General features: G+C 48.4%; 1 protein-coding gene across 4 annotated transcripts in view; it reads left to right on the forward strand.

Moving 5' to 3' along the window:
• Positions 1-12,158, forward strand: part of AFF4 (ALF transcription elongation factor 4) — a 902,368-nt gene that overhangs the window by 494,270 nt on the left and 395,940 nt on the right. For all 4 annotated transcript variants that reach the window (XM_069244725.1, XM_069244727.1, XM_069244726.1 and 1 more), the window contains one exon: positions 10,689-11,591. In XM_069244725.1, coding sequence (XP_069100826.1) covers positions 10,689-11,591 — 903 coding nt within the window. The remainder of the gene's footprint in view (positions 1-10,688; positions 11,592-12,158) is intronic.

A 12,158-nucleotide genomic window follows, 5' to 3' on the forward strand; every position in this document is an offset into this window, starting at 1 on the left:
CATGCTATTTTGCTGATTCAAAGTTCCTATGATACCTGAGTGAAGTACCTTTCATTTAAAGTATTGATTGTAAATCTTGATCCTGTGGTTCTTAAAATAAACTAAGAAAATATATTTTTCTATATAAAAACCTATTGGCCTGGAATTGTCTCCGAGTGTGTGTTCCTCATTTATTGCCTGTGTGTGTACAACAAATGCTTAACACTACCTCTGATAAGCCTACTGCTCGACCACACTACCACAAAATAGAGCATTAGAATGATCTCTTTTTGCCACTATCTTACCTCTAAGGGGAACCCTGGGACTCTATGCATGCTATTTCTTACTTTGAAATAGTGCATACAGAGCCAACTTCCTACAAGTGTTCTTTTCTAAAAACTGTACCTGTGTTTCCTCAATTGGCACAGCTCTGGCACACAGTTAAGTCCCTTGTAGAAGCTACCCATGGTTCCAAGGGCCCTGTGGCCAGGGAAAGTCTCTAAGGGCTGCAGCATTTATTATGCCACCCTAGGGGGCCCCTCACCCAGCACATGTACACTGCCTTGCAGGATGTGTGTGCTGGTGGGGAGAAACAGTCGACATGGCACTCCTCTCAGGGTGCCATGCCCCCAAACCACTGCCTGTGGCATAGGTACGTCACCCCTCTAGCAGTCCTTACAGCCCTAAGTCAGGGTGCACTATACCACAGATGAGGGCATATGTGCATGAGCACTATGCCCCTACAGTGTCTAAGCTCATTCTTAGACATTGTAAGTGCAGTGTAGCCATATTGAGTATATGGTCTGCGAGTTTGTCATTATAAACTCCACAGCTCCATAATGGCTTCACTGAATACTGGGACGTTTGGTATCAAACTTCTCAGCACAATAAGCCCACTCTGATGCCAGTGTGAGATTTATTGAAACGTCCACACAAAAGGCATCTTAGAGAGGCCCCTTTTATGTTAGCCAAACTGCTAGTGTAGGACTGATCGGTCTATGCCAGCCTGCCACTTCCAGACCAGTTTCTGACCACTTGGGGTGAGAGCCTTTGTGCACTCTGTGGTCTTAAACAAAGCCTGTCCTGGGTGGAGGTGCTTCACATCCACCCCCAAGAACTGTAACACCTGGCGGTGGTGGGCCTTAAAGGCTCAAGCCTTGGATTACAGTGCCCCGGGGCACTCCAGCTAGTGGAGCTGCCTGCCCCCGGACAAAGCCTTACTTTTGGTGGCAAGTTCAGCCGGAAAACAGCGTGGAGTGACCATCCTTGCCAAGACCACCCCTAAGGTGTCCAAAGCTGAGGTGACCCCCCCTTCCTGCAGAATCCTCCATCTTGGTTTGGAGGACAGGGACCCATAGGATTAGGTTTGTGCCCCCCTACCCAAAGGTAGTGGGCATAAGGAGAGTGTAGCCTCCCTCGAGGACAGTAGCCAATGGCTACTGCCCTCTGACCCCTAAAACACCCTTAATTCTCGGATTTAAGGGCCTCTTTGAACCCAGCTCACCAGATTCCTGGCGACCTGACAACGACTGCTTAGCTGAAACCCCCAGCAGAGAAGGAAGACAACTGCTTTGGCCCCAGCCCTACCATCCTGTCTCCTGCTTCAAAGAACCTGCACAAGAACAGGGACACATCCAACAGGACCAGCGACCTCCGACAATCTCCAGAGGACGGCCCTGCACCCAAAAGGACAAGACCTCCTGTGGACAGTGGCCCTGTCAGACAAAACCAACAACCAAAAACTCTCGCCTCATTTCGATGGCGTGAGTCCTAACCCTCTACACCCGATGCCCACGGTCCGTGTCCAGGTGGTCCAACGAGCTAGAGAGAATCCGCAGGCGATTCTGAGCAAGTACCCACCCTGGGTTGACCTCTCCACCCCTCCACGACAACGCCTGTAGAGGGAATCCCGAGGCCCCCCTGACTGCGAAAGCTCTGGATGAAGATATGACGCTTAAGCACCCACTGCATCTGCAGCCCACAGGCCTTTGAGAAACTGACACCCAAGTGCAGCCACGTTTAGCAGGCGACCCTCCTCCCTGTCCAACCGACGGTGTGCCCAAGACACCCCCCTGGACCTCACCTGTGAGTGACCCCCGAATCCCCTCATAGGCCAGCATTGGAAACCCGACGTCCTGTTTGCACCTTGCTGCCCCTGTGCCTCTGAGGGTGTGTGTTTGGTGCCTACTTGTGCCCCTCTAATCCCCCCTGGTCTGTCCTCCGAATCACGGGTACTTACCTGCAGGCAGACCTGATTTAGAGTACCCCCTGTCTCCATAGGAGCCCACGTTACTTTGCTCATCTTTGACCTCTACACCCGGCCGGACGAGTGTTGCTGGTGGTGGGTGTTAACTTGAAACCCCAACCAGTGGACTTCCTAGAACCCGGAGACTGAAACAGTAAGAGTTGTACTTACTTGTAAAATGATAATTTCTTCCCCCAGGAACTGTTTCTGAAAATTGCAGTGTCCGTTTTAAAAATAGATTATTGCCTATAATTCAAAAACTGTATAACCTCGATTTCAAACAAAGTACTGTTCAAACATGTGTGAAATACGAATCTATTGAAGTATTTAACTGCAACTTTAATCTTGCAATTCTATATATAAATGAAGAAAATGTATTTTAGTGTATAAAAACCATTGGTCTGTGTAGGAAGTTGGCTCTGTATGTGCTATTTCAAAGTAAGGAATAGCATGCACAGAGTCCAAGGGTTCCCCTTAGAGGTAAAATAGTGGTAAAAAGAGATAATACTAATGCTCTATTTTGTGGTAGTGTGGTCGAGCAGTAGGCTTATCCAAGGAGTAGTGTTAAGCATTTGTTGTACATACACATAGACAATAAATGAGGTACACACACTCAGAGACAAATCCAGCCAATAGGTTTTGTTATAGAAAAATATATTTTCTTAGTTTATTTTAAGAACCACAGGTTCAAATTTAACATGTAATATCTTGTTTGAAAGGTATTGCAGGTAAGTACATTAGGAACTTTGAATCATTTCAATTGCATGTATACTTTTCAAGTTATTGACAAATAGCTATTTCAAAAGTGGACACTTAGTGCAATTTTCACAGTTCCTGGGGGAGGTAAGTTTTTGTTAGTTTTACCAGGTAAGTAAGACACTTACAGGGTTCAGTTCTTGGTCCAAGGTAGCCCACCGTTGGGGGTTCAGAGCAACCCCAAAGTCACCACACCAGCAGCTCAGGGTCAGGTGCAGAGTTCAAAGTGGTGCCCAAAACGCATAGGCTAGAATGGAGAGAAGGTTCCGGTCTGCTTGCAGGTAAGTACCCGCGTCTTCGGAGGGCAGACCAGGGGGGTTTTGTAGGGCACCGGGGGGGACACAAGCCCACACAGAAATTTCACCCTCAGCAGCGCGGGGGCGGCCGGGTGCAGTGTAGAAACAAGCGTCGGGTTTTCAATGTTAGTCTATGAGAGATCAAGGGATCCCTTCAGCGCTGCAGGCAGGCAAGGGGGGGCTTCCTCGGGGAAACCTCCACTTGGGCAAGGGAGAGGGACTCCTGGGGGTCGCTTCTGCAGTGAAAGTCCGGTCCTTCAGGTCCTGGGGGCTGCGGGTGCAGGGTCTTTTCCAGGCGTCGGGACTTAGGTTTCAGAGAGTCGCGGTCAGGGGAAGCCTCGGGATTCCCTCTGCAGGCGGCGCTGTGGGGGCTCAGGGGGGACAGGTTTTGGTACTCACAGTCGTAGAGTAGTCCGGGGGTCCTCCCTGAGGTGTTGGTTCTCCACCAGCCGAGTCGGGGTCGCCGGGTGCAGTGTTGCAGGTCTCACGCTTCTTGCGGGGAGTTGCAGGGTTCTTTAAAGCTGCTTCTTGAAACAAAGTTGCAGTCTTTTTGGAGCAGGTCCGCTGTCCTCGGGAGTTTCTTGTCGTCGTCGAAGCAGGGCAGTCCTCAGAGGATTCAGAGGTCGCTGGTCCCTTTGGAAGGCGTCGCTGGAGCAGAGTTCTTTGGAAGGCAGGAGACAGGCCGGTGAGTTTCTGGAGCCAAGGCAGTTGTTGTCTTCTGGTCTTCCTCTGCAGGGGTTTTCAGCTGGGCAGTCCTTCTTGTTGTTGCAGGAATCTAATTTTCTAGGGTTCAGGGTAGCCCTTAAATACTAAATTTAAGGGCGTGTTTAGGTCTGGGGGGTTAGTAGCCAATGGCTTCTAGCCCTGAGGGTGGGTACACCCTCTTTGTGCCTCCTCCCAAGGGGAGGGGGTCACAATCCTAACCCTATTGGGGGAATCCTCCATCTGCAAGATGGAGGATTTCTAAAAGTTAGTCACCTCAACTCAGGACACCTTAGGGGCTGTCCTGACTGGCCAGTGACTCCTCCTTGTTGCTTTCTTTGTTCCCTCCAGCCTTGCCGCCAAAAGTGGGGGCCGTGGCCGGAGGGGGCGGGCAACTCCAGCGAGCTGGAGTGCCCTGCTGGGCTGTGACAAAGGGGTGAGCCTTTGAGGCTCACCGCCAGGTGTCACAGCTCCTGCCTGGGGGAGGTGTTAGCATCTCCACCCAGTGCAGGCTTTGTTACTGGCCTCAGAGTGACAAAGGCACTCTCCCCATGGGGCCAGCAACCTGTCTCTAGTGTGGCAGGCTGCTGGAACTAGTCAGCCTACACAGACAGTCGGTTAAGTTTCAGGGGGCACCTCTAAGGTGCCCTCTGGGGTGTATTTTGCAATAAAATGTACACTGGCATCAGTGTGCATTTATTGTGCTGAGAAGTTTGATACCAAACTTCCCAGGTTTCAGTGTAGCCATTATGGTGATGTGGAGTTCGTGTTTGACAAACTCCCAGACCATATACTCTTATGGCTACCCTGCACTTACAATGTCTAAGGTTTTGTTTAGACACTGTAGGGGTACCATGCTCATGCACTGGTACCCTCACCTATGGTATAGTGCACCCTGCCTTAGGGCTGTAAGGCCTGCTAGAGGGGTGACTGACCTATACTTGCATAGGCAGTGAGAGGCTGGCATGGCACCCTGAGGGGAGTGCCATGTCGACTTACTCATTTTGTTCTCACTAGCACACACAAGCTGGCAAGCAGTGTGTCTGTGCTGAGTGAGAGGTCTCCAGGGTGGCATAAGACATGCTGCAGCCCTTAGAGACCTTCCTTGGCATCAGGGCCCTTGGTACTAGAAGTACCAGTTACAAGGGACTTATCTGGATGCCAGGGTCTGCCAATTGTGGATACCAAAGTACAGGTTAGGGAAAGAACACTGGTGCTGGGGCCTGGTTAGCAGGCCTCAGTACACTTTCAATTGTAAACATAGCATCAGCAAAGGCAAAAAGTCAGGGGGCAACCATGCCAAGGAGGCATTTCCTTACAGTCTGGAATTAAGTCGTTGAGTGTGTGCTTCTTCTATTGTGTGTGTACAGCAAATGTTTTCCACTACCCTTTGATAAGCCTAACTGCTCGACCACACTACCACAAAAGAGGAGCCCACACTGGTAAGTGGATTCTGTAGAGGGGAGCCAGATGTATTAGGAAACAACAAAGTTAAGTACCTCAGTGCCCCCTAGCGACCAGGAGGAAAGGAGTAAGTTACTGGATTTCCCCAAACAACTGAAAAGAAAGGAAAAGAAGAAAATGCAACACCCAGACAATACTGGAATATACCAGTAGTGGATTCCTGAAGAGGGAGACCTGTGAGAGGAGACAGTCCAGAAGTCACAGAAGAGTCCAGTGGGGGCAGGAGCCCCTGCCCCCCTGTCTAGGAATGCAGGAGCTGGTCGCCGTTGTTGTGGAGGTCAGCACTGCAGCCCTGGAGTTGATGAAGAGATCCTGAGGGATGCAGATGACGTCCCACACTGGAAGAAGAATGCAGTCTGGTTCTGGTGCAAGGATGCCACCAACAAGCCTTGGCAAAGGCAAATGTCATGGTTGGCGGAAAGTGAAGCTGCTGGGGACCAGCAAGGCCCTGGAGGGGGAGTCACAGAGGACCGTCAGCAACACAGAGAGCCCACAGGGGCAGATGCAGCACCCACGGAGGTCCCACAGGAGGGGCCACAGGAGTTGCAGAAAAGCCCACGCAGCATTACTGGAGACGGGTCCCACACCGCAGGAGAAACACGGATAGGGCTGTGTGTTGCAGGAAGGAGTGCTGGGGGCTGGAGCTGCACGTAGCCTGAAGATCCCTTTGAGGAGATGCAAACAAACCTTGGTAGCTGCAAGAGATGCAGTGCACGGGATACTGTCCTGCATGGGAAGGCAAAGGCTTAACTCCACCTAAGTTGGGCAGCTGGCAGAGAGGACCAAGAGGACTGCTGCGGACCACCACCCTTGATGCATGATCCACACAACTCTGGATGAGAGGTGAGCCACACAGCTGGTTGTCTCGATGTAGGGGAGTGACTCCTTCACTCCCAGGGAGATTCCTTCTTTCTTCTCATGAAGGCTGAAGACTTCCCCGCCCTCAGAGGATGCACAGCAGGGGAAATGTTGCAGAAACTGGAAGAAGCCATGGAAACAATGTTGCAAGCAGAGTCTTCGTTGTTGTTGCAGATTGTCGTTCCCAGGAGGGTCCATTAGCTGTTCCAGTGGGCAGAAGTCGCAGTAGAGGTTGCAGAGGAGTCCTGCTGGAATCTTGCAAGCCCAATCTGAGGACCCACCCAAGAGAGAGACCCTAAATAGCCCTGAAAGGGGGATTGGTCACCTAGCCAGGTGACCACCTATTCAGGGATGGCTTGGACGTCACCTATCTGTTCTGGTCACTCAAATGTTCCCAGAAGTCCCTGCCGACCTTGGATTCAAGATGGCAGAAACCAGGGGCCCTCTGGATGAGCTCTGGGCACCACCTCTGGGATGGTGATGGACAGGGGAGTGGTCACTCCCCTTTTGTATTGTCCAGTTTTGTGCCAGAGCAGAGACTGGGGGTCCCTGCACCAGTGTGGACTGGTTTATGCATGGAGGGCACCAAATGTGCCCTTCAAAGCATATCAGTAGCTTGGGGATGCTATCCCTCCCAAGCCAGTCACACCTATTTCCAGAGGAAGAGGGTGTTAACTCCCTCTCCCAAAGGAAATACTTTGTTCTGCCTTCCTGAGCTTGATCAGATCAACCAACAGAAGGGCAGAAACTGCTCTGAGGATGGCAGCAGCTTGGGTGTCTGGAAAACCCCAGAAGACTGGTGAAACAATGCTGGGGGTCTTCTAAGGAGCCCCCAGAGTGCATGAGTTCATACTTCCAACACTTGCAATAGTATTGGGGAATGATTCTGACATGTTTACCAAACATGCCCAGGTTAGGAGTTACCGTTATGTAACTGGACATGAGTAGTGACCTATGACCAGTACACACATAAAATGGCGTCCCCCACTCACGAAGTCCAGGAAAATACAACTGGAGTTTGTGGGGGCACCTTTGCTAGTGCAGGGGCGCCCTCACACACAGGTACTTGCACCCTGCCCTCTAGGCTAGGAGGGCCTGCCATAGGGGTGCCTTACATTGACCTAGTGCAGTGCCTTCAATGGCAGGTCTGCAGAACACTTTGCATGGGCTCCCTATGGGTGGTTTAATACATGCTATAGCCCATGGGGATCCCCTGGTACCCTAATGCCCTCTGCACCTGGGTACCATATACTAGGGACTTACATGGGAGCACCAGTATGCCAAATGTGGTGTGAAAATGGTACATTTCCAAGTTAAAAGGGAGAGAGCATAATCATTGGGGTCCTGGTTAGCAGGATCCCAGTGAATACATCAAACACACTGTTGGAAGTTGGCAGTGTATATACTATCGCAAAGTGATAGTGTGCACAGAGTCCAAGGGTTCCCCTTAGATGTTGATAGTGGCAAATTTAGATAATACTAATGCTCTATTTTGTGGCTGTGTGTCGAGCAGTAGGCTTATCAGAGGGTAGTGTTAAGCATTTGTTATACACACACAGGCAATAATGAGGAACACACACTCAAAGACTTAATTCAAGGCCAATAGGTTTTTATATAGAAAAATGTATTTTCTTAATTTATTTTAGAACCACAAGATTCAAATTTGAGGTAAGTACATAAAATGCAAGTTACTCACACAGGTAAGCATAGAACTTTCATTTAAAACTGTAGTACACACAGTTTTGATTAGAATCGCAAATAGCTATTTTAAAAGTGGACACAGTGCACAAATCTACCATTCTTGGGGGAGATAAGTAAACGTTAGTTTCTCAGGTAAGTAAAGCACTTACACAGTCAGTCTCCTGGGCATAGGCAGCCACCGTTAGGGGTTCAAGGCAACCCCAAAGCCACAGCACCTGCAACACAGGGCTGGTCAGGTGCAAAGGTCAAAGAAATGCCCAAAGCACATAGGCGCCTATGGAGAACAGGGGTGCTCCAGTTCAGAGGAGCATACCAGGGAGGCTTTGAAGAGCACCGGGGGGGGGGCTAGGATGAGGGCTGCCTGATGGTCACTCCGTCACTGGTAGGTGATTCCACTCTGTCATGGGGGCTGTGGGTGCAGTGTTTGGTCCAGGTGGCTGGTTCCTCTGTTACCAGACAGCGGTCAGGGGTAGCCATTTGATCCTCTCTGCAGGCATCGCTGGTGGGGTGCAGGGAGGTCGACTCAGGGTGTCGGGTGTAGAATGTGAAGACTCACGCTTTTGGCAGGAAGTGAGAGTCTCTTTAAAGTTGCAATTTGTTGCTGTTTCAGGACAGAGCTGCTGTCCTCAGGAGGTTCTTGGTCCTTTAGGTGCAGGTCAGTCCTCTGAGTCCTCAGAGATCGCTGGATGCGTCGCTGTGCAGGTTCTTTGAGTCTGGAGACAGGCTGGTAGAGCTGGAGCCAAGTCAGTTGTCGTCTCCGTCATCTATGCAGGGCTTTTAGGTCAGCAGTCCTTGTTGTTGCAGGAATCTGATATCCTGGGTTCAGGGTCGCCTCTAAATACTGAATTTAGGGGTGTGTTTGGGTCTGGGGGGGCAGTAGCCAATGGCTACTGTTCTGGAGGGTGGCTACACTTTATCCCCCCGGGGGTGGGGGCAAATCCCTATTCCTATTGGGGAATTGCTCCAAAACCAAGATGGAGAATTTCTTAAGGCAGGGGTCACCTCAGCTCAGGACACCTTAGGAGCTGTCCTGACTGGTGGGTGGTGACGCCTTGTTTTTCTCATTATCACCTCCGGGCTTGCCGACTAAAGTGGGGGCTGTGTCCGGGGGGCAAGCATCTCCACTTGCTGGAGTGCCATGGGGCATTGTAACACAAAGCCTGAGCCTTTGAGGCTCACTGCTAGGTGTTACAGTTACGTTCCTGCAGGGGTGAGGTGTGAAACACCTCCACCCAGTGCAGGCTTTGTTTCTGGCCCCAGAGAGCACAAAGACTCTCACCCTAGGGGGTCAGAAACTCGTCTCAGTGGCAGGCTGGCACAGACCAGTCAGTCCTGCACTGAAGGATTGGGTAAAATATAGGGGGCATCTCTAAGATGCCCTTTGTGTGCATTTTTAAAAAATAAATCCAGCACTGGCATCAGTGTGGGTTTATTATTCTGAGAAGTTTGATACCAGACTTCCCAGTGTTCAGTTTAGCCATTATGGAGCGGTGGAGTTCGTTCTGACAAACGTCCAGATCATATACTTAATATGACCACAATGTACTTACAATGTCTAAGAATGGACTTAGCCACTGTAGGGGCATATTGCTCATGCAGCTATGCCCTCACCTGTGGTATAGTGCACCCTGCCTTAGGGCTTTAAAGCCTGCTAGAGGGGTGACTTTTATATGCCACAGGCAGTATTTTGTGTGCATGGCTTCCTGAGGGGGATGCCATGTCGACTTTGCCTTTTTCTCCCCACTAACACACACAATCTGCAATGGCAGTGTGCATGTGTTAGGTGAGTGGTCCCTTAGGGTGGCACAACACATGCTGCAGCCCTTAGGGACCTTCCCTGGTAACAGGGCCCTTGGTACCACTGGTACCTTTTACTAGGGAGTTATCTGTGTGCCAGGGGTGTGCCAATTGTGGAAACAATTGTACTTTTTTAAGTGAAAGAACACTGGTGTTAGGGCCTGGTTAGCAGGGTCCCTGCACACTTCTTAGTTTTATTTTCATTTTCAATTTGTGGCAAGAAAAGTCCGGTTAGGAGTTTACAATTCTAATTGCTCTACCCCAAGCAAACGCAAGACATGAGCCCAAAAACAACATGATCTATGGAATCATTGTGCTGGTGCATTGTGGGTTTCTGAGAGTCACGAATCATCTAAAAATTGAAACTTTTACTTTAAAGAAAAACAACTTGTAATGTCCCCACTCCCAACACTAGATGAAAGGAGTGTACCAAAGCTTGTGAATCTACAACTGCACAAGCTGCAAGCAGAATGTAACAGATAAATGGTTTATTTTTTTATATCTGTAAGTTGTTCTTTTACTGTCATTACATTTTAAGCCGGTATGTTTCAAAGTGATGTATAACAATTGTGGTTACGTCTTCCTGCACAAAATACAACTGAAAATGTTAGTGGTTGCCAACAACACGTTTGATTCTTTGCTGTCTTCTGAGAGAACCGATTGAAATCTGTTAGTAGTCAGTGCTCTGTAAGCTAGTATGTGTATTTGCCTATTTTTGTAAGATAACTGGTAGTTATTTGTCTGAATGCCTCATTCTGTGCACTAGAAAAAACAGGATTGTCGAAGATTTGTTTTTGCTGATATAGTTATTATTTTCCCTACATATGAATAATTTATGCAAAAAATATCACAAGCTGGAATTAATGCATTATTTAATAACTTATTTTCAGCCTGAACCTCCTCCAACAAATAAGTGGCAGCTGGATAACTGGTTGAATAAAGTTAATCCGCATAAGGTATCGCCTGCTTCGTCAGTGGACAGTAACATCCCGTCTTCTCAAGGACACAAAGAAAGTCTGGATCAAAGTGCAGGAAGTGGATATTCTGAACCAAGTGTATCGAAGAATGCCAGTGTCTCCACTCCTGGGCGAGATTCTAAAACCACCCAGAAGGGAAGCGACAGCAGTCGCAGCAGACAAAAGTCACCTGCTCAAAGTGAGAGTGTGACACAGAGGCGAAACGTAGGTAAAAAACAACCCAAAAAGACTGAAAAAGCAATTGAAGAGCCTAGGGGAGGACTTGAAATTAAAAGTGAAACAGTAGAAATAACAACAAGCATACCATCCAACAGGCATAAGGCAGCCACCAAAGGATCCAGGAAGCCCAGTATCAAGAAGGAACCTAAGTTATCTCCTCGACCTGCAGTGGAGAAAAAGAAAATTAAGGCACCTGTTAAACCTTCTCAGAAATCCAGGGAATTTATAGAAACAGATACCTCATCCTCTGATTCAGATGAAAATGAGAGCCTTCCTCCATCATCCCAAACACCCAAATATATTGAGAGCAATAGGACTCCTGTTAAAACCTCCATTGAGGAGGAAGACAACTTTTTTCGACAAAGATTCTCTCCTATGGAAGAGAAAGAACTTCTTTCACCTCTTAGTGAGCCTGAAGACAGGTATCCGCTTATTGTAAAGATTGACTTGAACTTGTTATCCCGAATACCAGGGAAGCCTTACAAGGAAGTTGAGCAGCCGAAAATTGAAAAAACCTCTGTACCAGAAAAACATATACGAGAGTCCCAGAAGCAAAGCTCTGACAAAAACATTAACAAAGTCAAGAGGAAGCACAAGGTGTGTTGCGTTTATTTGTAATAACACTGTGAATAGCTGCACTGAGAACCTTTATCTAAAAAATGTGTTTTCTTGAGCTTACGAAGTATTGTGTGGATGCTTTCAGATAATGTCAGTTTGCCCGTTAAACTGTTTTCTGAATGTTGGCAAATGTCTTGTTTTTTTCGTAACTTCCCTTTTTTTCATGTCCATTACCATCGCCTTAGTTGAGAATGATGGGTGTTTTTGTTCATTTAATGATACCTGCTCTGGCTATGCCTTGAGAGTTCCTATGAGTAGGACCAGCCTAAATTAAAACTTTGTTCCAAACACATCTACTGCTCTCACGATCCACTGCTTTTCTACTACTACTTGCAAACTACTGTTTTAGAAGGGAGGGCACTACTTTTCTGTGCAAAGCCTGTGAACTACAGAAGCACATGCTGTAAACGGAAACGTTGTTTGCCTGTAACAAACACTCTTCACATTAAAAGGCTGTCTTGAGAATGATATTTCATCAGTCACATTTATGATACTCCATAATGTTATGATTTGTTATATTTTTCTATAGAGTAAGTTTATTGAATC

Source organism: Pleurodeles waltl, chromosome 7 (assembly GCF_031143425.1).
Source record: "Pleurodeles waltl isolate 20211129_DDA chromosome 7, aPleWal1.hap1.20221129, whole genome shotgun sequence".
Taxonomy (NCBI): Eukaryota; Metazoa; Chordata; class Amphibia; order Caudata; family Salamandridae; genus Pleurodeles; species Pleurodeles waltl.